Here is a 26,232-nt window from a genome sequence, read left to right on the forward strand (position 1 = left end):
TGTCTGCACACAATTCCCAAGCCACCAAGTGCAAGTTTACAATGTGTGCTTAGCACTGGGGACCTCACCCGAGTATCAAAATAACTGGTTAGGACAGCCTCTGCCAACCTGGTGCTTTGACTACAGCTCCCAACAGCCTCTGTGCCACACAAGCCATGTTGGCTGATGGGAGTTGTAGTCCAGTGATATCTGCAGGGGTAACAGCTGTTACACCATCATTGCATTGCAAAGCGGGGCAGGGGGAGCAAAAAGAGAATGGAAAAACTGAAGCAATGAAGACCAAGACCCTGCATTTCTTAAGTAATAATACTTTAATAAAATTAAGTTCTTAATGTAATTTAGCACATTTAATACAATAACCCTTTCCCTTCTTTGTTTTCCTACAAGTTGTGCAACATCATTATTTTCTTTTCTTTTTTTAACTTTTAAAAAATCTTCTCTTTACTATATGCCTCCGAACTCAAGACACCGAGTCTAACTAGTAATCATCTTCTTCTCTTTATGGATGGGTTAACATTTCTTAGCTTCTCTCTCTTCCTCTCTCGGGTTTTTACAGAGCGAGAGAGAGGAAGAAAGAAAGAAAGGGGTTGGGGGAAACCAGGTAACAACTGATAAAATAAAACCCAAACCCTGGATGGAATGCATGACCTGCTTCCAAGGACTGATTTCCTATGACAAAAAAGCAACACCAGAAACTGAGACAAGAATGGTCCAAGGTAAGACAGAACTGTTTACAGGTGGAGAATATATATCCTGCACCATGCTGAAAAAGAAAATCGAAGTCCACAACAGCCCTCCAATACGTGCCCGAATATATGATGGAATAAATTGCTGGATTCAGCTAAGCTAAAGAGTTTGCATTCTCCGTTGTACATCTGGAGGAGGCACCTTCACTGCAAACTTATGCCAATTTAGCTGCCATAACTGTTCTCCCACCCCCAGCTTTATTCTGCAGTATAGTGAAGGTGCTGAGAGAGTTCCTACTTGTAGAATAGCCCCATTATTCCCCAAGAAAAGGGTACGACAAGCACCTTCTCCCTAGGGAATATGGGAACTGCATTAAAAATGGTTTTTTTAAAGTCTGTAGCCATCTTCGCCAACCTTTTGCCCTCCTGCTGCTCTGGGAGTCTTGGTCCAAAACAGTGGGAGGGCACCAGGTTGGCAAAAGCTGCTCAGCAGCAGAGAGCTGTTTGACCCTTGAAGTGGTGCTGAAATGGAACCAAGGTTCAGGATGGGGTGGAAAGGAATAGCAGAGTTCAGATGGGGAAGGAAAAATTCATTTGCAACTCCATGCAGAAAAGGTCATTCTATAAGCACCGAAACAGTTAAAATGAATGTTTTCCCCCCCAAAGAAGTACAGATCCATTTTGACAGAAGGCAAACAACCTCACATTTCTTTTTAAGCCCAGACAGCTGCAGACTTGTCAAATGAAAGGCCAAAACAATTTGGGATGCAAAAATCCCATGGCTGGAGGTAAAAACAGCTCCGATTTGGACCAGGCCTGTGGTACAGGGGGGATTTAACCCTTTGCTCCCTGCACAGATTCCTTGAGACAAATTCGAACCCTCCCTCCCAAAGCTGCTATTAGCCACTGATGAAATGCACAACTCAATGCAGCTTTGGGAAGGGGGTTGTTTGCATCACAGACTTGGTATAGGGGCCAAAAGATTAACTCCCCCAATCTAAACTCGGATGCCCTCCTGAAGAGAATACCTTCTCACCCAGTGAGGCTCTCAGCAAATCCTTCTTAGTTGGTCGTGTTCTGGAGTTGTTTAGAAATGTGGAAGAACTTTAGAAATATTGATTTTTTCACTTGCAAGGATAAATCTGTTCCCATTGCAACAGTTCCAGAATATGCCCCAATGGATATATTCCTATTTGTGTCAACATTACTAGATTGGACTCTTGGATTGTATCCAATGCTAGCCCGACTCAGAATAAACCCACTGAAATTAATAGATATGATTAACTTAGGTCCTTTAATTTCAAAGGGTTACTCTTGAGTAGAGCTTAGTAGAATACAACTCCTTGGTGATTATGGTGGAACTCCAGTTTTCTCTACTGATTTTCCATTGGAATTCTCTTACTTGGTAACAAGGGGAAATATTATAGGTTTCATCAAACCCAGTACATGAATTCCACACTAATTTAAAAGGCAAAAGCAGTTCCTCCTAAATTGAAATTACTCTGGACCAATTCCTTAATGACATGAGTGAAATAATGGCTGCCATATCCAGTTCATCAATAACTGATTCCCCCGCTCCCCTGATGTCAGTGGCACCTATATTATACCCTAAATCAGATTCAGTTTACACTGAACAGACAACAAATCTGAATTCTCTCACGTGACTCGCAAGGTGAAATTCTGGTTCCAAATGCTGTACTTGACTTCCCTTCTACTTCAATAGCAACTGGGGAAAAATCGGATCTTACACGCCAGACGTTTCACCGATGCTAATGAGATGTCTTAACAGTGTATACAAGTACTAACAAAAGTGGACCCTGGCTTTTAGTTATGACTAAAAAGAATAAAGAAAAAGGAATAGTAAAAATCAGAGCACAAATCGTTCCCAAGAACTGTGAAATGCTAGCATCTGCTAGATCAACTCCTGCAAGTCACGGAAACCAACAAAGAAATACGTTGGCCGTTTGTTTGACTGAAGCAAGGATGGCATCTGCTGACTAGTATACAAATATTAGAAACTATCTACTCTACAAATTTAAACCGGATTATCATCATGGCTTTGTCCCACATGAAATTCTGGGGGAAAGGCCTTTAAGAGGGTTCTCAGCACCTTTGCAAAAATTGCAATTCTTGAGGTTCTTTGAAAATTTCCGGCAATTAAGCTGGTTTGCAACCGGTTTAAATTTGCTGTATAGACGTAATGCAGTCCTTGCCAGTCCTTGGACTGCAGCTGGGGAGTTGCAGTCCAAAACCTCTGGAGGGCACCAGGTTGGCGAAGAGTGGTGTGATCTATAAAGTGCATCTGAGTTTCAGTCCAGGGCATTATCTGTATCACCATTCAAGTATCAAACCAAAAGAACAAATTGAGGTAAAATAAAAGAGCAAGTAAACAAAAGAATGAAATAAAAACAAGGAGCTGGCCTGTCTCTTTTCTTGGTCTGCTAGTACAAATGCCAGCTGCCCAAACAAATCAAAGGAGATTCAGTAACCTAATCCTGTTCCAAACTGGATTCTGATAATAGGAAATGGTTTCTAAGATTGGATTCACAAATTAAAGGTTCCAGGGGATACAGCAGGGGTTTGTCAAACTGTTACCTCGCAAGTAATTGTTAAAAGAGATCAGGTGTACCCTCAGGTAAGAGAAAGCACTGCAAGAACCCCAACCAACTTAAGCAGGACTAGCCTATTCAGGAAGAGGTTTGTAGAACATGATGCCATTATCTGTACCAGTTTATAAGTCAATTTGATATGGAGGAATTGCTCAAGGTTCATACTGGCCTACTTCGCAATGAGAGAAGATGGGGTAACAAACGTGCTAATTGAGACCAGGGGTGGGCAAAGGGTAGGTAAGGAACTACTGGGTAGACTACTGGGTGCTTTGCAGGAAATTGGCAAGGGACCTTGATTCCCAAAACTATGGCAACCACAAAAGGGCTCTTCAATTAGACTGCTGAAACAAGGCAATTCTGGGAAACCAGGAATTAACCTTTATCCAAAAAGGAATTGTGAGCACAGTTCAAATTCCTGGGCTCAGTATGTGCTCAGGGGCACCCAGTTTTTGAATTCTGCCTATGCATCTTTTGTACCTGGGACCTGGTGCATGGACCTTGGGTTTCTAAGGGGGGGAGCAAAAGAAGGCAATCTGATAAGAATGAGGTCTGAACCTGCACAAGGAGGAAAGATTTGAGAATGGGCAAGACACTCCAGAGCTGCCCAACCTGTGCTGGTTAATCCCTGGCCCAAATAGCGACACGACACTTGTATGCTCTGTGAAAAATGAGTCCAGTCTTGCTCCAACAGTATCAACATCATGGAGCACAGCAGCTCTTGAGGCTTGCCAAACCAAAGGCACCACCCACCTTGAGACTCTGCAGGTGCATCCCTCAATATCTGACTTCCCTTATTGCAGAACAAGAAAATGACTCGACCTAAAAGAAGCCACTCCTAAACTTCTCAGAGACTTAGTTCAAAACCACTCTAATAATAGTACCTATATACTTTAAAACTATGTTATTATTTATTATAATAATGTCATATAATATTGAAATATTTTGGAGCAGCAAAAGCTGCTGATCCCAGCTACCCCAGGAGATGATACTCGGCGCAATATGTTCTTCAGGTAAGAAGGCTCAGAATGTCTAGAAGGGAAGGAAGAGGCTGGCCGCTGACCACTTGGCAGGGGCATAGGTGACCTGGGGGCTCTTAAGCCCTTTGAAATCTTCACAGACACGAAGAATTCAATGTACACATTTGGGACCTTCACTGAGTATTGCTCAGTCTGTTCTAAGTGGTATACTCATCTCACTCCTAAAAATATCCAAATTCCACATTTGCCCATTCTCCGTCTGCTGGGCATAATTTTTCCTACAACTATGGGTTTGGCTTGTCAAAAGCACTGGGTTTTGTTGGGGAGCACAAAACTGGAGGGATCAGGGCTTGGGAGTGGGGAGGTCAAACTCTTATACACGAACACCCCAGATTTTCTTTTATACAAATGCTATACATGTCAGTTAATTAAATTGAAAAATGTTGCTAGGGAAAATGATCAAATCTGAAGGCACTCAAATGTGAGATCAGTGCCTAGGTTATATATATTTTTGTAGCCCTGGCAGATAAGCTTGGCAGAGAGGCAATTGGGGAAGGAGAGGCAGGGGCAGAATGGCTGTCAGCTTAACAGGACTGTCATCTGTTCAAATAAACCTTAGCTGATTGGAAGATGTAGGAGTTTTAGGGCTTATCCACACTAACCTTTTGCCCCACTATTTTCAGGCATAGGCCTGTGTATTAAAGCTCCATGTTTGACCATACTCCCCCCCCCCATTTGCTCTGGAGCTTTCCCCGCGAAAATCCACTCTTTAAAGCTGAATCAGAGCAAATGACAATTTGGGTTTTCCATGGATTGGCACTTGCTCTGACTGAGCTTTAAAGAGCTTTCACGGTGAAAGCTCTGGAGTAAAACAAAAGGGCACTTGGACATAGTTTTAAAGCATGGACCGAAGCATGGAGGAACGGTAAATGTGGATAAGCCCTTAATTGAGCCAATTACCCAAATTAAACCCCACAGCTTCTGGAAAGAGGCACTGGAGTCCCGCCTCCTGAAGTTTACTTAACAAAGCTGTTTTCCCACATGGTTCCACCTTCTACGCAGATAAACAGTGGGCAAGCCCATTTTAATCCAGGGTTGCCCTTAAAATACCAGGGAAGTAATTTGTTGTTGATGATGCTGCTGCTGCTGCTATATATTCATCAAGAATGGAAATGGACAGGGCCAAACAGGTAAGGAATATCAGCTAAAGATTTCATCCACATTGATCACTGAGCCCCAGTGCTCTGATATCAACCATGTTCATCACCTAATTTAGATGTAGAATATAGCTATTTCAACCAGTGTGTTGCAAAGGCCTTCCAAAACTCTTTTGATATTTTTGAGAAATTTTATTTCTTTTTCTCTGAAGGAAAACACCAGCTTTTCCTTTAAAGAAAAACAAAACCTCATCCTCTCAAATGTTCCAATTTCTGTTCAAAACTCAAACCCTTCCTAGCACAGTGCTGGAAGTCAGAATTAAAAAGGATAAGTCTAATCTTTGTTTCCTTTCTAATGTATTGGATGGATATTCTTTAAAAGATCAACATAAAAAACCACCAAAACTTAATTCTTTTTTAAAAAAATACATATTATTAGATCCCACAATTTCCCCCCTATAAAAAAATAACATTGCAGCTTTGTTTGACACAAAGTTACTAAACTGTGGTTCAAATTTCAGCTAAGGAATGTAGTACTGGGTGGGTGGGGGGGACATAGCATTAGCAGGAAAATTAATAAAACGAAAACAAACCTGACCTTGGTTAAGAGTTTATTTTACATTCTGCTCAGTCTGGGATCGTCAGATTTCTTATATTTTATATTGATATCATCTACTATTTATTTTTATTATTTTCTATAGGATTATAAGAAATACATTAGAAAGTTTTATACTTTTAGAAAGATTTTTTTTTTTTAATATACTTAGTGATTCCTCTTCCCTCCCTTTCTCCCTCTCTCTCTTTTTGGTTAAAAATTACAAAATGATTCTGTGAGCAAAGGCCACCAGAGCTGGGGTGTGTGTAGCTTTCTTACCTTAAGGATATTTTGTTGAAAGACAGAAGACTCATAAATGTCCCTGTCCTCTAAGAAAAGTAGATTCTGGATACTCATGGCTTTTTTAAAAAAACAAAAAAAAGTTTGCGAGCTCTAAGGGATTGCCAAGATGGTGCCATTCAGTTGTTGGACTCCAGCTCCCATTAGGCCTATTCAGCATGGCCAGTGGTCAGGATGATGGGAGTTGTGGTCTAGCAACATCTGGAGGGCATTATGTTGTCTGCCACCAGGAGGCATACATCTAAAACAAATGTCAGTTTCATACCAGTTTGTCATGGCTCCTGCCCCAGAGAATTATGGGGGTTGCAGCGTGGTGAGGGTTTCTTACAATCCTGTAAATACAACTCCTAGCTCCCTGACACAAATAATATACAGTCTCCCGGGAAGAGTGAATGAAGGCTAATCTCACTTAAGTCTGTTGTGTACAGATACACTTGGAGGGTTCTATCCTGCACAGTGCTGGGTACTCAATCACCAACAAAGTACCTTGAATCTCTAGCAAAACAAGGCAACTGTCCAGCAACATGTGGGAAGAAACTGTTACCAGGATCATTACCCCTATGCTTTTAAGATTGTAAAAAAAATATATTTAAAAATAAAAAATCAATGCACAAGCTTAAGAATTTTGTGATAGGAAATTGCTTGTTGTCTTTCTAACACTCTCCACAGGGGCAGAGAAGGTCCTCTTTGGATGAACCAAAATACTTAGCCCACCAGTAAAGATGGAGGATAGATACAGACAACCATTTACAAAGTAGTAATTTACCATGGTGTGGGTGTTATTAGACAGCTAAGGGACTGGCAGAATTGTTTCATTTCCCGGATTCCCTGGATTTCTAATAGGAAATTGTGGGGAAATTCGCCTTGCTGCTTGACATGGCACAACAGATCGCCAGGTGACCAGCAACAGAGACAGTGGCTGGCTGCCATTTTTAATGTCTATTTGCCCAGAGTCATATTCTGTTCACCACTTCCCAGCTTCTGTGGTCATACTCACCCTGCATGTATCTCCATGTTTAAAGGGAAAGGGTTGTGGTCCCTGGACCAAAACTGTCCTGATAAAGACTGCATAGGAAGAGGCAGCAGCTGAGGAGAGTGGTGACAGGATCCTAAACTAGCTTAAAAACATATGGTCCTGCTCTGCTAAGCCAGGGCTGGACCCAAAAGGATGTCCTGAGTATTCATGCAAACTAGACCATCTCGAATCCGACACCTGCCTGCTCATCAAAGAGGATGTATTGAGGGAAGGTTTCTGGTACCCCAATGGGCCTGAAGAGAGCTCAGAGACAAGGACCTGCTTAGTGTTGGTCTGACAATTTGCCCACAAAGCCCTTGATTCTAACTCTGCAAACATGGACTCTATGAGTCCACACCAGCCCTTGCCAACCTGGAGTCCTCCAGGGACTGTAATTCCTATGGAATTTGTAGTCCAGGAACATTTGAAGGACACTAGGATGGCATAGGCTCATCTAAGCAGATCCACTAAGAGGCAAGTATGCCAACCCAGCTTCACCCAAATTTGTTCTATGCAGTTAAATTCTTAAGTGTGTGCTTATTTTTTAAACATCCAATAATAATGAAAATTGCATACCCAAGTGTTGGTGAGCTGAGGATGATTTTAAACCAAAGGCAAACATTTACAGTTTTAAAAGTGGCATTTCTTTTGTCCGATTTGTAATGTTCATCACTTTTAATCATTTTTAAATACAACTTTGTGATAACTATTTTTTTTCTGGGAAGGGCTATTCTTACTGTAACTACCCACTGATACATACACACACACACGCACGAAAAAGAGGAAGGGGGAAAGAAAGAAACATATATTAAAAACACTTTTTAAGCAATACTCTGGATACAAATGTATTTTCAACCTACATATATTCTAAACATTCTAATCTTTTTAAGGATCACTTTATCATAAAATAAAATATCCTTTGTTCCTTATAATAAATTACCTAATAAAAAGTATTTTATTTAGCCCAGTTCCTTACTACATTTACATGTAATAAATGCATTTATTAAAATAGAAATATTAAATTATAAAGAAATGTTCTAATTTTTTGTCTTCCCCCCTCTCCATTAAAAAAAACAACAACAACCAAAAACCTCAAACAACCAGGCATGTAAATGCATCATCATCATCAAGGCAAAAACAAATGAAAGGATTAAAAGATTGAAATGTTCGTTGCTGTTGACTTGATTCAGGAGGGTTTTGAGATTTAACAGTCATAGCCTTTGCATTGTTGGAGATTTTTAAAAAGTGTGTGAGAGAGTGTGTGTGTGAGAGAGAGCATGTGTGTGTGAGTGAGGGAGTGGGGAAGGGGGCGGGGAGAAATCAACTTCCCTCCAGCTAAAAATACTTCTGCAACTAGTCTGGCTAGGAGAGCCACTTGGATAATGTCTCCTCATTTAAATATAAATCCAAATTCATATCATCATTTTAAATGCATTATAGTAATACTATTCTCTATATAATTTATATCCATGAAGCTGTTATCAGAGTATGATACTTGGAAATTCCCACCCCAACCCCAATTACATTTCCTACCACCCTTTTACACAAACACACAGATACCTCAAACAATGGCTTTGAATCGGACCACAGATGTTGGCGATTAACCCCATTTGGGGAGAGCTGAAAGGAATGATCTGCTACTATGTCTCACACTGCTGAGAGATGGCATTCAAATTTGAACTTCCCGGAATTTATTTATTTTTATATTTTTGCTAAAGGTTGAAATCCAAAAGGAAAAGATTTCATGTCAAATAGAGCAAATTCTGATGCTGACAAAGTTTCAAACATGTCAGCAATTTTAGGGCAGCATCCTTTAGGTTGATTAATTGGGTTTAAAAAATTAATCAACTAAAAAGGTGCCCTGATTATCCAGTTAAATTACTTTAGCGTTACCTTCAATACTAGTAACCTCTGAAAACTGGCAAGCACCATCTAAGAAGAGGAAGGGCTGTTGTGGTCCAGTGGCAGAGCATCCGCTCTGCATGCGAAGGGTCCTGCGTTCAATTCCTGGCATCTCCACGTCCAGCTAGAAAAGACGCCCCACCTGAAACCCTGGAGTGTCGCTGCCAATCCTTAGCTAGATAAGACCAATGGTTTGACACAGTATAAGGAAGCTTTGTATTTAAACCAGCCCTTTATTTAGAACCACTGGGGCTAGCTAGAACATTAATTCATTTTGAGGGGAAGGATAATATCACAGTGGTGGAGCGCTTGCTTTGGCATGCAAGGGGTCCCAGGTTCAATCCCCAGCATCTCTGAAGGGGGCTGGAAAGACTCCGTTTGAAACCCCAAGAAAGCTGTTGTCAAGCTGTGAAGATAGTTAGCTAGTATAAGATCTAGCTCATTATAAGGCCGCCACATATGTTCCTAAGAGCTATTCCCTCTTGTGTTAAAGAGAACAGGGACTGCCTCTTCTACTGCCATGACATGTATGTGTGTATAAGTAAAAACACAGAAACCATTTTAAAGTTTTTTAAAGTTTCAAATCTATGCAGATTGAAACACATATGATTAATCAACCAAGATTTCCTTAATCCCGTGACTGTGCTTTTTTATTTGTTTTAGTTGTAATATCTTTGCAACTTAAGATTTTGGAGCAAAGGTGATACCTTCAAAATGCTGCCTTTTGTTGCCAATAAACTGGTGCATTTGTTCTGAAAAATCTGATGTTCCAAAATCCACTTTTTTAATTTTCTCAAGATTACGATTGGTTCCAGAAGTTCAAATACCTCCCCCCCCCCTGCCGCCGCCTACCTGACTAATGGCATGCCATGGAAACGCTTGGAAATTTTAATTTTGCCAAGAAATCAAGGAAGTTTCTTCTCAAAATCTCAGAATCTTCCATTGGGACCCTGAATATTAAAATGGTGACAATCTTCTATTTTCATCTGAAAACTTTTACAAAGACAAGTAGGAGAGGTGCCTTTGCAGATAAATCACATCACCCAATTACCACCCTGATGGGGTCCAAATGGCATGTCACTAGTTTGGGATTGTAGCTAGCTAAGCTGGGCAAAATCAAATTTGGGCTGGGATAGGTGCTGTGGGTGCCTTTTCCAACAAAGGGCATTTTTAAATGGTATGCCCGCACTATCCATCTCTTGATCCACCTCTTTACTCTCAAGGTATATCAATACCATCCTCTTATACTGGCTTTATATCACAGCCCGCCCCCCCGCCCCAGAATCGTAGAAACTGGGGTGTTGCTATCCAGGCCTAACTCCAGTTCTGGTACACTGCAGGTGCAAATGTCTTAATTCCCAAATGCCCAGTTTTTGTTCTCTAGGCTAAAAAAGAAAGGTAGGTGAAAACAGAGCTGACTCTGTTGCATTTATGCATTTGGCAAGACAAAAAGTGGGAAGGCAGAGATCCCCATCAAATGAGCAGCCTAACCTGTGGCTGGTGTGAATTTTCAAGACACAGGTGCCCCCGCCCCCCAATGCTTACAAGGTAGTGGTGATTATGAGTGGTGGAGCTTAATTCTTCCTCAGTACAGCCCCATCTTATACTGGGATGCCTTCTACTGACCATTGGTCCATCTAGCCTAGTACTGTACTGATTGGCAGCAACACTCCAGGGGCTCAGGCAAAGATTCCAGGGATTGAATTGGGGACCTTCTGTGTAGAGAGCACACCCTTCAGCACTTAGTTCTGGCCCCTGTGGACATCTTTACTTTGGGGGGGGGAAGGGTGGTGTTTTCTTGACAATATCAGTGCAGATTTGGGGATTGGCACAGATTGGAATTTAAAAGCTCCCAAATGATCCAAGAGCTCATCTGATCATACTGGAAGAGTTGACTTTAAAAAAAATTTATTTTTTTTAAAGCTATTGTAAGTTTTTGTCTATTGCTGGTGAATCAGACCAACAAGCCATCCCTACATACCTATCAAGGAAGATACATGTCAGAGGAAAAAATTAAGGTCATGGGCATTTTTCTTTTTTGATTTATATATATACATATATTAAAAAAAAGAAAAAGGAATCACACAAATTTATTCCCACCCAATTCCTGTAAGGGGTCCTGGGAATTTCAATGTGTGAGGCCCCATACAGGGTCCTTCCCCCCCCCCCCGCAACAACAGTATGCAGCCCCCCTCTCAGACCAGAGGTAGCCGTTGGGTTTGCAACTGAAGTTCTGCAATTTGGGGTTCTCTTCGCGCGCTCTCTCTCTCTCTCTCTTTTTCTGGCTACATTAAAAAATAACAGGGAGGGCAAGTGGGCGGAAATATATATATATATATATTTATTTATATTTATATATATTTTTTTAAAAGATGGGAGTTAAAATACTGCTATTAAACTAGAGTTGCTACATCAGGCTTTCTTTTAATATATATGTATATGTATATATAGATTAGATAGATAGATAAAAGGTTATTGGAACTAAGAAAAAGGGTCTTTTTTTTCTCTTTTAAAAAAATTAACTGGAAAGAGGCAAGACCTGCCTGGTTCATGAAGAACATTTGTTCTAAGACAGGATGCATACCCCTTTCCATTTCTAATTAGCAAGTGTGGATGTTGGTTTGGGTTTTATACTCTTCTTTTCATCTTATTTTTTTAAGGGGGAATATCCATTGATTTTCACCATGCGTGCATGTGTGTTGGTGGGGGTGGGGAAGAGTGTTTCAAATGTTTGTTTTAATAAGAAAGACAATGGGGGGGGGGAGAGAGGGTAGGAACAGATCCACATGCACCTCCCCTGCTCCCGGTCGCCATTCTTCCACCCTTTCACTACTCACCCCATAGGGCCAGAGCTAAAATCTGCCCCAACCTCCCATTAAGTATTTCCCCACGTAGGGAGACCTCTCCTCTTCCTCAGTTATCCTTTCTCCATTGCCTGGCATTAAAAGAATAAAAAAAAAACATTGACCGAAAACTTTCTCACATTAACTACGAAACAGACTTCACTCCGCCAAGAACAACTAAATCCAAAGAATATATCCAGCCCCTAATGGGGCGCAACGTTGTCAGAGGGAGCACCATCAGACGGGGGGGCCATCCTTCTGACCCCACCCTTTATTCCTTTGCCACAAAGTCTGGGACACCCTCTTGCTCATCCTCCTCCTCCTCCCCCTATCCCCTTTTATCTACATGAGTGGGAGACGGCCAGGCAGCCCCCTCCCACACCAGGAACAAATGGAATCACGTCAGTATCCGTTCGTTTCCTTTTGCATTCTTTCTTTCTTTCTCCAAAAAAAGAAAAATGTATTTTTCTCTCCCCCCCTCCTCCCCCCCAGCCCCCATTTCCTTTCCCCATTTCTCATACCAGGAGTCATACAGTCCTATTTGACAAAACAGGCACCAGAACTTTTCATTACTATTTTTTAAAGAAAAGGGGAAACTGTCAGAATTTGTGGTGTCCATGAAGGGACTTGTTTTTAAGAAGAAGGGGGTTGGAAAGCTGGTGAGGCCAGTTACCAAGTATTTCAAAAGCCTTTGCAGGCTTTCAAAAGGAATGCATAGAAAGTTGTTTTGCTGGCATGCCAAGGGATGTGCCAAGGACGGAAGAGGGCAAGCCGCACACTTCACTTCCCACGTGGTGTGGAGATCAAGCTGCTTTGAAGGCAACTCCAGATGAATCTTGATGGCAAGGCCAGCCTTTGCCATCTGGAGGTACTGGGTGGTTGGCCAAGGCTGACAAGGACACTTTTGCCAGATTTGGAAACTGAGAGGCCGAAGGCCACCTGAATCAGCTCCATCTCATCCACTTGTAACCATCCACATTTGCTATCATAGAGAAAAAATCACCCAGGTTTGTCATGAACGGATTTGGCATGCTTAAGTTCTAATTTTCCACGGTGGTTGACCGAATCCAGTTCAAGTTGTGGAACTGCCATCAACCCAGCACCATTTAGAGGCAGTTATGTATTGGAATTTGAAAGGAGAGCAGGCAATTCATGTTGCCAAGCTCACCTGAATGTAAAAAAAAAATGCAAATAATTTTGATTAGGGTGGTTTTTGTTTTTTGTAAAACACCCAGGTGCCTGCACAAAACTGCAATGCAGAATGAAGCCACTTCAGCTTCAAGGGTAGGTGGGAAAGTCCCAAGTAAAACTGACAGTGTCCCCTTTAGCAGAGCATTGTCTTTTGAATGTTAAGAACCTAGGAGGTGATCGCCCTTCATCTTAACCCCTTCTTCTTCCAATTCCAGGACAATACACATTTTGTCATCATTTAAAGCAACACCTTCACCCCCAGCTCCCTCCCTTCAGACATGGATCATAGTCACTTGTTACATTCAGCAGAATGCAGTTTGGGTTTTTGCCGAAATAAAAAAATGGTAGAGCTGCAGGGCTGTGTGTACTCTCTGAAAGTAGGGATAAAGTATAAGGGGTGGAATTTGGCATCATGAGAAATTAGGACCCAAGGAGGCTTCCCAATGGGACAACATGGGAGGGAGTATAGGTAGCCACAGCCCAACCTCCTCTGGCCAAGGGATGAAGCTTTGGTGTTGCGCATAGATAGCCCTGTGATCCCCAAGGCTAACAGCTGTGTCAAATAATTTTTGCAAAATCTGGGGTGGAATCTGAAGGGATTCTGTTTAGCACAAGAGCACACCCAGCCCTGTCAGTGGATGACTTGAGGGCCATGTAGGACAAATCAATAGGACAGTATTTGGGGGGAAGAAAAAGAGGAGATGGCTTCCATCAGGAAGCATGTTATGTGATGACGAAAGTCATGTTTCCTGCAACGTATCATACAAGGATAAAAATTGAGAAGCTCTCATCTTCTAGAACCATCTATAAGAAGCTGCAAAGTTTCTTGTTTCCAACGTTTCCTTCTAAATAAGAGTCCAAGAAGTGTAAGCATATGTAAAAGCGGGAATGGGAAGGAGAGCATATACCGTGTGTGTATGTGTGTGTGTGTACATACATACATACATACACACACACACACTTAATGCATATAACTCTGTTATTTTTAATCCACCCCTCTGAATCTTGGCAATTTGGCATCCATGTAGCAACTTGAAAAAACCTGACTACATTACGTTGCTGGGGGCATTGAAATTGGCAGGGAAGCGAGTTTGAGCGCTTGTCTCTCCAATTCCCAACAGTTTGATAAAGTATCCTATGTAACAAAAGCAGGAGTCTAATGTCTTGAAATGATTAAGGATGTTTAACAAGGCAATTCAATATTATTTTTTCTTTCTTTTTTTTTTGAGCATGTGTCTGTTTGCTTCATTGTGAAAAAAATATAATATATAAAACTAGGGCAACCTCAGGAAGATCCAGATGAGGACAGCAAAAAGAGGTTTTGGTCCATAAGGATATACTCTTATTTTATCTCTTTATTTGATTTTGTGTAACAAAAGTTTTGGTCCATTTTAAAAAGACGACAAAATTATATATAAACATGTTAATTCGTATATATATATTTTTTGCTTTCTGTCGGGTTGTGGGTTTGTTTTAAGTGGGCTTCGCTGCCAGTATTGCATGATCATCTTTCTTAGGTTTTGGTGCGAAATTGTCGTTGTTGAAATGAAGAGAAACAAAGGAAGGAAAAAACAAGGCTTGTCTTTTTGAATGAATGTTTGAAATTGCATCGCTTGGCAAGTGCGGGGAGCGAAATGCAGAAACCTGAATGTCAACCCTCACCAAATCCCCCTTGAGTGGGAATACGGAAGCGTTGATTTGTGGTGTGGGGGGTTTGTTTTTGGAAAATACCCTGTTAGTGACTCCTGATTCTTATTAGATGAATCCCTGCTCGAATAGGAAAAAGAAAAATCAAAGTTCAAAAGAGTTTTGTGGTGGCTCAGAAGATTCAGAATGGAAAAATAAAACGGTGGCCAGGAGGATTTTATCTTGGGGCTCTTCTAACACCCCCATTTCCCCATTTCACTGGCTCTAATATTATTTTTCATTTTAATTTTTTTTCTTAGGAAAAAAATAGAGGAAAAAGAATATAAAGATCTTTAGCTGCTTCTTTTTCTTTTTAAGTGTTTTGAGGTAATACAGTTGTGCCCTCGTTTGATCAGGTTCCCAGAGGCTGATGGTTTCTCTCATTATTCTTTCTTGTTTCCCTTCCTGATTTACTTCTTTCTGAGCTTTTCATCCACCAGGCAGGTTGAAGGGCCCAGCAACTTCATACCACGTTCAGACCAAGACCAAGGCTGGGTTTGCGGGATGAGAAGACGACCCCTGACCTGTCCAGTAATGACTTCTCTCTGCTGCCGGCAGAAACCACAGGCCCTGCCCCAAAATGCCACCACATCGTACCTCCCACGTTGCTTGAGAATCACTTGCGTGTGTGTTAAAGAGTTTCTCGATTTAAAAATGACACTACAAGGCTTTATAGTGTAGTGATTACCTTCCCAAATATTCCTGGCTTCTCCATTTTAATTTTATCATCATCTTTATTATTTTCTTTAAAAATAACCCTACATTGCTCCTAAAATAATTTCTTTCTTCTCCTTTAAATTAATTTCATTTTGTTTTTCCCCCTAATTCGTTCATTCTTCAAATTATTTCATATCTGTATTTTTCTCTCGCTCTCTGCTGTCCCCTCCCTCCCGTCCTGTCACCCACTCCAGTTCCCCCTATGTTGTCTTTTTCCCCCTCTCTCAATCTCTCTCTCTCTCTCTTTCTCTCTCTTAAGAAAATATTCTAATGGCCTGAGTGGCTGCTGCATGGCACACGGGGCATTCTGGGTCAGTCCGCTCACAGATCCGCACGGCACACTCCATGCAGAAGAGGTTGTGGCCACAGGGGACCAGAGCTGCTGTCACCTCACTCTCAAAGCACACCATGCACTCCCGGCTGCTGGAGATGGACGTCCGGGTGGCAGCAGAAGCACCCAGTTTGGAAAACCCTTGCAAAGGCTCCCCCTGAGACCTTCTAGGAAGCCCAGAGAGGGTAGGCTCTTGTATAGATGAGGATGGGGAGCGGTGCGAGTTGGGATGGATGGTGCCCGTATTGCTAGATCGCTGCTGCTTGGAGAAGAGGACCGAGACAGGGTTGGTGTTCTCCTGCCCAGCCCACAAAGGAGCACCAGACTCTGGCACGCCGTAATACAGATCTTGTTTGTTGACACCATAGTTGGGGAAGAGGTAACTGTAATTGAAATCGTTTTGGTCATTCAGCCGGGGTGTCTCATAGGCAGGGTCCACAGAGCAGTCGCCAATGCACCCGAGGCTGTTCTGACGGAAAGTGGAGAGAGGCTTGCATCCAGGGGCTGGAGTGTGAACCCGCCAGGCCTCTGAGTATCGGTTCTCCATGCCTGAGTCAGGACTGCTGGACAGGAAGTCATTCTCGTTGTTGTATTCTAGGATCTTGCCTGTCCGGACGGCTATATGAGTTTCAATCTCCTCTCGGGCCCGCTCCACATTGCCTGGGGCTCCCGTGATTTCGAAGACAGGGTCCCGGTCCCGGCTGGGTGTGATGATGTAGGTGTTGGTCTGCTGTTGGATCCGCTTGATGGTAGCTCCTTTAGGCCCCACCACTAAGCCTACCACGCGGTATGGGACCCGGACTCGGATGGTGACTTGCCCCGGCAAGGTTGGAGCACTGCCGAAGGTGGTGCCAGCCTTGTTACGAGAAGCACGGATCATGGAGAAGTGCTCGGCTGCAGAAATAATTTCCCTCCTTGCCATGGCGACGTCCTCCCTCCGCCCAGTCACCATGAAGACAGGCTCTTCCCCACGTACTGGAGTCTTGATGTAGGTGTTAGTCTTTGCCCTCAGAGCTTTGATTTTGCAACCTTTAAAGACAGAAAAGAAACAAAGTATATACGAGTTAGTTCTGAAAGGCACTGAGGATGTGTGCAATGTACAGTTCTGGCCACCACAAAGTCCTTAAAGATGACATTGAAGAATCGGAGAAGGGACAGAAAAGAGTAACCAAAACGATCAGTGCGCTGGAGCAACTACCCTAGAAGGAAACGTTACAAACAATGTTTTGGGCTTTTTAGTTTAGCAAAAAGACAACTAACGGGCTTATGAAATGATGCACCATGTGGAAAAATGGGAAAGAACATACTCTGTGGTAGCCCCTAAATTGTGGAACTCCCTCCCCACAGAGGTGAGTCTGGCACCTTCAATATTCCAGAGAATACTGAAGACACATCTCTTTACCCTGGCTTTTGACACGAAGTGTATATTTTCAGGACCCACCTTATTTTTATGATTGAAACTAGTTTTAAAGTGTTTTTAATAGGCCTCAGAGAAGATTATTTCTTCAGACAACAACTAAGGGGATTTGTTGGAGAAATGTGTGCTGATAACCACTATTCTATGTGGCTTTAGGAATGTAAGAAGAGCCTGTGCTGGATCAGACCAAAGATCCATCTATTCCAGTCTATGGGAAGGAGGGCATGAAGGCAGGAGCCCCCTCCCCAGCAACTAGTTTTCAATGGCAGACTGCCTCTCATGTTCAATGTTATACAGAATCCTTATTGGGATCGGACAAAGTTATGGAAGAGAGATTTTCAATCTCCATTTGCCATGATAACAAAATCAAGTCTCCATGTTCAAAGGTAGTTTGCCTCCAAATATCAGTGGCTGGGGTAGGTCACTGTGGGGAACTGGACTAGCTGATGCTTTGGTCTGATCCAGCAAGACAGTCTCTTGGAATGCTGTAAGGTAGCATTTCCCCCCCTCTAGGGCTGGATGTAGACACATCAAAGAAGCGTTTCAGTTAAACGTGTTGTAAATTTAAACAGGGAAAACAGGTAGAGAAAAATGGGAGTCCACATCACCATCTGGTGGCACAATGTTATATCGCATATACAACACATGTAAATTGCTTTTTCTTTACCAATCTAGCAGAGTCCTAGGTTACATTTCTTCTTTCCAGTGCTAATATTCCATGATTTGTTCCCCACAAGCAAAATGCACCCATATGATGTCATCATCAAAATGCTGCCCCATATTACTTTCTTACTAAATCTCTAGTTTCTTTTTCTATGTCATCATCAAAATGCTGCCCCATATTACTTTCTTACTAAATCTCTAGTTTCTTTTTCTATGGAAAATCTTATAATTCCCTCTCCCCCCCCCATAGTAAATCTGGTTTAAACTGGAATGGGGAGGGGGTAGATATTGGATTTTGATTAGGATGATGTCATGTGGATGCTGTAAAAAGCACTGACTCCACAAGAAACTACTGGGTGTAAGTGCCCTAAGTCCTTACTTTTGACTAACCCATGGAGGATCAGTGGCTACCAAGCATGTTAGCTATGTACTACCTCCAGTATTGGAACCAGTGCACCTCTGAATACCAGCAACTGGGAATCACAAGTTTGGAGAGATCACCTGGATGCAATTCTTTACCCCACGTATGAGGCCATTTCAAGCACAACTGCATTTTATAAAAGGTCTGATGAATGCTAGTGAAGGTGGCAGAAAAAAGAAAATCCCACTGAACAAGGATGGGAGATCTGTGGTTCTCCAGGTGTTGCTGGACCCTCATCATACCTCATCATTAGCCATGTTGGCTGGCGGTTTATGGGAGCTGGAGAACAAGAACATTGTTAAACTACAACTCCCACAATCCCTGACCAGTGGCCCTGCTGGCAGTGGCTGATGGAAGCTGTAGTCCAGCAACTCCCAGAGGGCCAAAAGTTCCCCATCCCTGCCCTTATGGCATAACATCATTAAACAAAGAAACAAAAAGTAGGATGTTCCAAGATGAAATATCCTAGAGACAAAAACTTATTTCTTCCCTCCTCTGTATTCATGGAACTGGGATAAATAATTTAACCCAAGAAAGACTTGAGGTAAGGTATGTATTCAGAAATCCCAGTCTAGATGGCAAGCACTGGCAGAAAGCCAGAGAGCCCCACTCACTGCTGCTTTGCGCCTTGGGAGGATACAAATGCAGTGCAGTTGGGGGGAGGGGGGAATGCTGCCCCTAATGGACTGATCTCTCTCTCTCTCTCACTGCACCGAAAGGATCAATTTCATTGGGGCCGGGAATCTGCATTGTGAAAATCTGCCGCCGTCCAGGGCCTGTTTAGGAGACAAAACAGCGGCGACCCGATTCTTCTTCCCAGATGTGTTCAGCTAAGATAGACACGGAGGCCCTCCCTGATTTAATGGGTAGTAGTGGTGGTAGTGGCTGAGCGGAGCTAGAGGGAGGAAGAGCAATGAAAGAGCCCTCCTGTAATAGGAAAGGTGAAACAAAGGGGTGATGGAGACGGAGAGACAAAGGATGGGGAAGCCCATGCTGGGCGCAGATGGGAAGGAAACCAAGGCAGAGATGTAATTGGGGACAAATGTTGCTGCACAAGGCTCTCTGGGGAGGGGGGAGAAAGGGATGCAGGCAGGGTAAAAAATAAAAAAGAGGAGTGGGGACGCTGCAGACCAAAAGGCAAAAGGGACCCTGACAAGGAGAGCGTAGAGGAGGAAAGGGGGAGGGGGAATCAAGGAACAGACAAAAGGAGGCAGGCAGGCAACCATGGGTGGGGGAGGCTGTGACTGGCCCAGAAACAGGACAAAGAGTGCCGCAGAGTCAGACAGATGGAGGGAACCCTTCCTCTTGAAACAGAGTTGGAGGGAGGGGAGACCCCCCCCCCTACATGAAGGAAACAAGAAGTACACATCCCTGCAGATTCTGCCCCATTCTCCCAGCCCAAGCAGGCACACTACTTCAGCTCAGTAGGTGAGCTGAAGACAATATCGATGCCAACCTCTTTGCACGTGGAAGTGATCTAGAGAAATTGTTAACTTTTCTTGCTAGGTTTTGCCTGGCAGGGCTGGACTCGTGAATGCTTGCCACCCTGTCATGTATGTTGTTTCTGCCATGTCCCAGGAAATTGCCTCAAAGTGGAATGAATAGGGTGCGGAGCTGCAAACATGACTTGATGGAGGAATGCTTGCAAGAACAAGTTTGCTGTGTTGAAAGTCCCCCATACACCAAAGAAGCCTTAAAAATGGAATCCCTTTCCAAGTAATTGCACTCCTGCAATGTGGCCCGAGTTACTAATTCAACTGGATTTTTGTAACATAACCGTTTCAGAGCTTGTTTTCCTCTGCTGTGAATTTGGACTGAATTGTTGGGGTAGGTTTTCCCACCCATTATATCCATACTCAGAACATATCGGCAGTACAGTCTTGAACGGATTTTATAGTCATTTCCATGCTCTGGGCATCTGTAGTTCTGATATAGGGGTTTGAGACTCTCTCGCCAAACTACAATTCCCAGGATACTCTACTTTGTGTTTTTGTGGGGAGGGACACATGACAACCAAATTGGTATAAAACCAATATACGTTGGTGAAGTAGATGTTCTCTCAACCTCAAGTGGAGCTGTGGGATCTTCCCCCACTTCTAAACAAGAACTCGTTAATTAAGGGCCTTGTTAATTAAGGAAACCAAGCCATATAGCAAAGCTTTTTGAGTTCCAGCGTGCCAAAAAGCAAAGAAAAAAAACCATTCATAGAATCATAGAGTTGGAAGGGACCTTGAGGGTCATCTAGTCCAACCCCTTGCAATGTAGAAATCTCAGCACAGGGTCCCTCATCTAGTTTGAAACCATACCAGAGCCTGCTTAGCTAGCTGTTTTATTACTACACCACTAGGAGCATGAAAGTGAGAGAAATTGTGTGCACATCTGAATTGTTTGTTTCTCTGGACATCTCAAATGACCATGAAGACCTGTATGATTAGGCCTTGTTCCTGGGGCCAATATAGATGCAATGGGAAGAGCATGATATATTTAAACACTAAACTACCCCTGTTAGGTATCAAGTGAGTGTGTCTGTGCAAGTTTAAAAGCAAAAGGAGGTGAGGCATGCTGAACTCTCTCTATTTGGAGCTGAGAGAGAGGCTGTAGAGAAGCACACCATAAGATGGGGGCTCACATGTTTGCCCTGACCCATTTTAAGAACAGGACCCCACCCCCATTCCTGCTCCTATGTGGTTGGGGTAGTGCTAGGTCAGGACACACACAACAGCTGCCATCATGTCAAGTTTGGCCCTAAATGAAGTAGGTTGTACCATTTCAGGCTGCAGCTCATGTAACTGAATGCTCCCTGTACGCAGAAACCTAGCATGTCAAGTAGAAATGAAGACGGAGACCCTTCTACTTGACACAATAGTGCAGTAAGTCAAGCTTTGTAAATCCACAAGTTACTTTACTGCATGAAATATCTTTTAAAATAATCTCATGAACTCCACACTTGTCTCTATCTTGCCTTCTAAGGATGTTTGGTCTCTTAGAAGTCAAGACTCTCCACAATTGCATCCGAACAAGTGCACTTAAATGCACTAATAAATGTATGCACATGGACACAAGCAATCTGTCACAGTCAGTTCGTACCTACAGCCAGAACAATTGTTAGGTTATACATTCTGATGCACATTTTGAAGTCTTTAAAAATAAAGACTTAAGATCAGTTTAATCATGTTCAGCAGGTGGAAATGTGATATGACAAGGGGGGGCTGTCCTCCTGTAGTTGGAGAGCAAAAGTGTTGCAGTTATGCAGGTACTTCCCTGTTTTCCTGCACAATGTTGTCTATAGAAGTACACTATGAAACCTAATGTAAACACAAACACCAGTCAAAATCAGGATAAACAAACTCAGCATCAATAACAATAGTCTGGGAAAGGTTTTGTGTGTATGAAGGTTGGTGGAAGAACAAAGGAAATAGCTTGGTGGATTTTCCCAGGCAGTGAATTCCGAAGGATGGATGCTATAATGGGAAAGGCCCTGTGTCAGATCCCAGCCTCTTGCTCCTTGTAAATTTGGAGTTGCAAGGGGGTGGGGAGAGAGAGAGTCAGTTTGAGATACAAAGATAGAGAGAAGGATGAAATCAAACAGGAGACAAACAGAGGGGACGATACCAGCTTGACAGAGGCCCAGTTCAAGGGTAAAGCACCAGCATTGCATGCAGAAGATCCCAGCTCAACTCCTTGACATCTCTATTTAAACAAACCTTAGGTGGCTAAGAAAGGAAATGCCTTTTCCTGCGACCTTGGGACAGACACTGTCAATTAGAGGAGGCAGCACTGGGCTAGTGACCTGGTTCTGCATTAGGCAGCTTCTTCTGTTCATAGAAATAAACAGGAAGGTGAAAATCAGCAGTGCGATCCTACATGGCATTTTACAGGCTTGTCTCCAGCCTGGAAAGGCTAAAGATTACTCTTTTAAGGATCTAATTGTTCATAGGTTCAAAGCAATTACTTGCAAATACTTATAATTTAGCCAGTGCTGTTTGGACTTCCATTTTTCCTTTGGTGAGTGAGGGAATGTATGTCTTGATTTATACTGTGGGCTGCTTGACACTGCAACAAAGCCAGATAGATAGGGAGCCTGAGGTGATCCTAGGGAGGTTGCAGCACCCCAATATTACCATGATGTTTTCAAACACCTGTTTGTCATATTCACACTTCATTTTTCTCAGTGTTCAGAATATGTCTCAGGTGTGCATCCATTCTACAAAGTATAATCAAAATCCCTTTACTTGGCCAGACAGAGGCGGGCATCTTGAAAATCTTAACCCTGGCTTGCAGCACAGGCTGAATAATAATTAGAACGATTCCTTTATGAAATAAACATATCTAGGCAAGGGGGGGGAATCCTATTATGCTCCTACAGACTTTGTAAAAATAAATAAAGGTTATATATATCTGCTGTACAGTTAACACATTTGGGGGGGGGAGGGGTTAAGCTAAACAAAACCTGGAGATGATGAAGATTATTATTATCATTAAAGCATGTGCTACAGATCGCCAGCCAACCATTGGAATATCTGTGCCTCACTGCATTGCCAGTGTAAACTGTTGTTGCATGAAAAAACGGCACTGCCAGCAGCAGCAGCAGCAGCAGCCAGGCGCGGATCTTGAATGTATCGCAGTACAGTAGAAAGTGGGTGTGTCGCTGTCAGGATGGTCATCTTGGACACATGTTTTCCATGCCCGACCAGGAAGGGAAGGGGGTGACAACAGGAAAGGAAGCATGGGCAGGTGCAAAGTATAGGGGGAGGGGTCCTGAGGCAAAGGCGTTGGGTTGTTTGGGGGGGGGGAGGAAATTGAATTAAGCTGAGCTTCAGGAGACAATTTCCTACTGCCCTAGATTCTCAGCCAGGCTGATCTGCAGAACCAAGGTTTGCTTGAATTTACTAGAAATTTCACATGCTCATTCAAGGACTTTTCTTCCTCCTCAGTGCACACTCCCCACTCTGGTCTGCCTCTGCGTGGTTTTGTTCACATTACTAAGAGGCACTCAGGTTGGCAATCTATTTTGGCTCTAGATCTACTGTATTGCAATGGAAAACATTGAATGAGTTGGGCCTGCCTCAGTGGGACATCCGTTATTTCACTGGTCACAGTGGGAGTTCTGGACCTGATTACCCGATGGAGGTATTGGGGCTGCTTGTGCACTGTGATTCTGCAAAAGCGCAGCATACAGTATTAGGTGCAAATTAACATTCCTAAGAATCTGAGCGCGCTCTCTCTCTTTTAAAAAAAAGTATCTGGCTGTTAGGGTTATGAGTATTTGCTTCATAGTGAAACTCAGAGGTCTGGCAAATTGCTGGTTAAAGTTTTCAGAGGTCCTCCATAGCTCCTTCCCATGACAAGAGGCAGCTGAATGCCCAACAGTAAAATGGTGAAATAAATTGTGTAAAATGAAGCAAGTTTGTCACTCAAATTTGCATTGCCAGGATGCAGAATGCAGCTTCTCTTGGTACAGACCTGCAGTTACTATGGCACAGAATACACACACACTATCCAGAGCAATGGCCTTAATCTCTTCTGGAAATGAAGCCGTAATTTAAAAAGAACCCTCTCCTAGTGGAATAATCTCAGTGACTACCACAAGATCCATTGTTTGTAAAACATTGACTAATTTGTATGTTAAGCGGGGAGAAAAACAAAAACCAGGTCTGCCACTGAGTTGCAGCAGATCTCTGGTGTGTATACCAGTATGGTAGCAGGGCTTTTCAAAACACTGCTTTGTAGCTTTCATGCTTTAACCCAGGACTGTTGATTTCAAATGTGTTTATTCACTCACTGAGCAGATACCTGGAGGTCAGGGCTTTAACCCCCTCCCCCCAGTGTGCACAAATAAATCAATTCCACCAGGATTTTACACTAAATTGATAATCCCACTGTTTAGGGTTGCCAGGTGACTAGCTGCTGTAGCCCAGCTGACAGAAAAGAAATAGGTGAAGCTCCTTTTCCCACCCCAAAATACTTTTTAAAAAGTGGTGAACTGAATATATAGCTTTTGTTTTCATTTCTATCTTGCAAAAGAACGCATTTGCAGCATATTACACTTCTTCCAATGATCTACTAAAAATCATTGGCCCCTGCTCTGTAGTGCCTGGGTCCTCCTCTGGGCTCTGCCCTAGTTTGATTTCAAGAATGGCGTGCGCACACACACAAACAACACTGAACAATTATTGCATGTCACCTGTTCTTAATAATTTATAGCATCAATCTTCATCTGGTGGGTCAGAGGAACCCTCAAGTGGGTCACATCCTGGCTGCAGGTGGGTCACTGGTCACACCATGACACTGCCACCATTTTCTTTGCACTTATTTTGGTATAAAGGTGTTTTGAGTTTTTTAAAAGAAGACAAAATGCAAAGGAAAAAGACAAGGAAACAAAACATACAGAAAAAAGCTAAGCACACAGGGAAGACAACTTATGGTTACATTTAACTGGGAGTCAATCCCACTTAATACTACTTCCAAGGAAACATGCTTTGCATTGAGCTGCGCGGATAGGTTCGGAGTATGACCATACTAGGTTTTTGGTACGGTTGACCTGACCCATGAAATTTTGCTGCCTGAGGCAAATAACAAGATGGTGCCCCTTCCCAATTCAATGTATAGAAAGTCACTGGACTAACACTGAAATCTGACTTCAGCAATGGTGACAGGTTAGCTGGTCAGATTAAGGGGCCTAGAACAGGCTGTGTGGCAACAAAGGGGAATTCAAGAAAAGCAATTGTGAGCTGCTGATACTCAGCAGCTTCTGTCACCTGAGGCAGATGCCTCACTCTGCCTTATAGTAGAGCTGGCCGTGGTTTTAGCCTGTGTCTAAATAAATAAATAAATAAATAAATAAATAAATAAATAAATACTGTCCACTCAGATATTCCTTGAATATTAATACTCATTTAGCATCTACAGTACCATCTACAGTAGTGCATATTGTTTTTAATTCCTTCACTTTGGCGTTACATGTCTTTTATTGTTTTAGGATGATTGTTTATTGCTTTTGTGAACTGCTTTGGATATTTTTTATTTGTGTTTTCAATAGATGGATAAATTAAATAAAAGGTTGCAGCCAAGGAGTTGAAAGAGGCACAAAATTTTGAAGTTGACTGCCTCAGCCAGCATCAGGAGCTGGTGACCTCTGGCAGAGCCCAAGACTTCCAGGCCCACCTCAAGTGAATGAGTGGTCGCAGTGCTGAAGAGCCACTGCAGCTGCCCTCACCCCCTTGCTCTAGCCCTCGAAGGGACATAGTGAGGGCTGGGCCTACCAGGCTCAATTTTGGCCACCATGAAAGAAGGAAGAAACCTGATATGGGGGACCACCACCTGGAAGGAGAACAGGCAAGCACTGACCAAGTGGTGGCTGCTGCTTTTCTTCCTCAATGCTGCTGGGTCATGTGCATGGTGGCTCTTGGGGCAAGTTTGCTGACAAGAAGGTCCCACGACCATTAATGGCATCCTGTTGGGCCCCCTCCAAAAAGATGGGGGCTAGCCCAACCGCTCAATTTATAGAACTGTGCTCTCCAGGGGCTGGTTTTTTTTTTTTAGGCTGGAGGTTTGCATCTTCTAAGCACAATACATTGGTAACTCGGGTTACATACGCTTCAGGTTACAGACTTCGCTAACCCAGAAATAGTACCTCGGGTTAAGAACTTTGCTTCAGGATGAGAACAGAAATGGTGAGGAGAAAGAGAAGCAGGAAAATACAACCTTAAAATGAAATTAGTA

At 42.9% G+C, this 26,232-nt stretch overlaps 2 protein-coding genes and 1 long non-coding RNA gene across 3 annotated transcripts in view; 1 reads left to right on the forward strand and 2 right to left on the reverse strand.

Moving 5' to 3' along the window:
• LOC128403475 (ras-related protein Rab-11A-like) overlaps positions 1 to 26,232 on the forward strand; it is a 211,216-nt gene that overhangs the window by 28,018 nt on the left and 156,966 nt on the right. The gene's annotated exons all lie outside the window — the stretch shown is intronic.
• On the reverse strand, positions 293 to 2,895 carry LOC128403477 (uncharacterized). The gene is made up of 2 exons (XR_008327958.1): positions 2,489 to 2,895; positions 293 to 2,455 (listed from the first exon to the last, which is right to left on the reverse strand). It is a non-coding gene; the product is annotated as an uncharacterized LOC128403477 (long non-coding RNA).
• MEX3A (mex-3 RNA binding family member A) overlaps positions 10,503 to 26,232 on the reverse strand; it is a 29,378-nt gene continuing 13,648 nt past the window's right edge. The window contains exon 2 of the mRNA XM_053368269.1: positions 10,503 to 17,038. Within this exon, the coding sequence (XP_053224244.1) occupies positions 15,933 to 17,038 (1,106 nt within the window). The 3' untranslated portion in view covers positions 10,503 to 15,932. The remainder of the gene's footprint in view (positions 17,039 to 26,232) is intronic.

Source organism: Podarcis raffonei, chromosome 16 (assembly GCF_027172205.1).
Source record: "Podarcis raffonei isolate rPodRaf1 chromosome 16, rPodRaf1.pri, whole genome shotgun sequence".
NCBI lineage: Eukaryota > Metazoa > Chordata > Lepidosauria > Squamata > Lacertidae > Podarcis > Podarcis raffonei.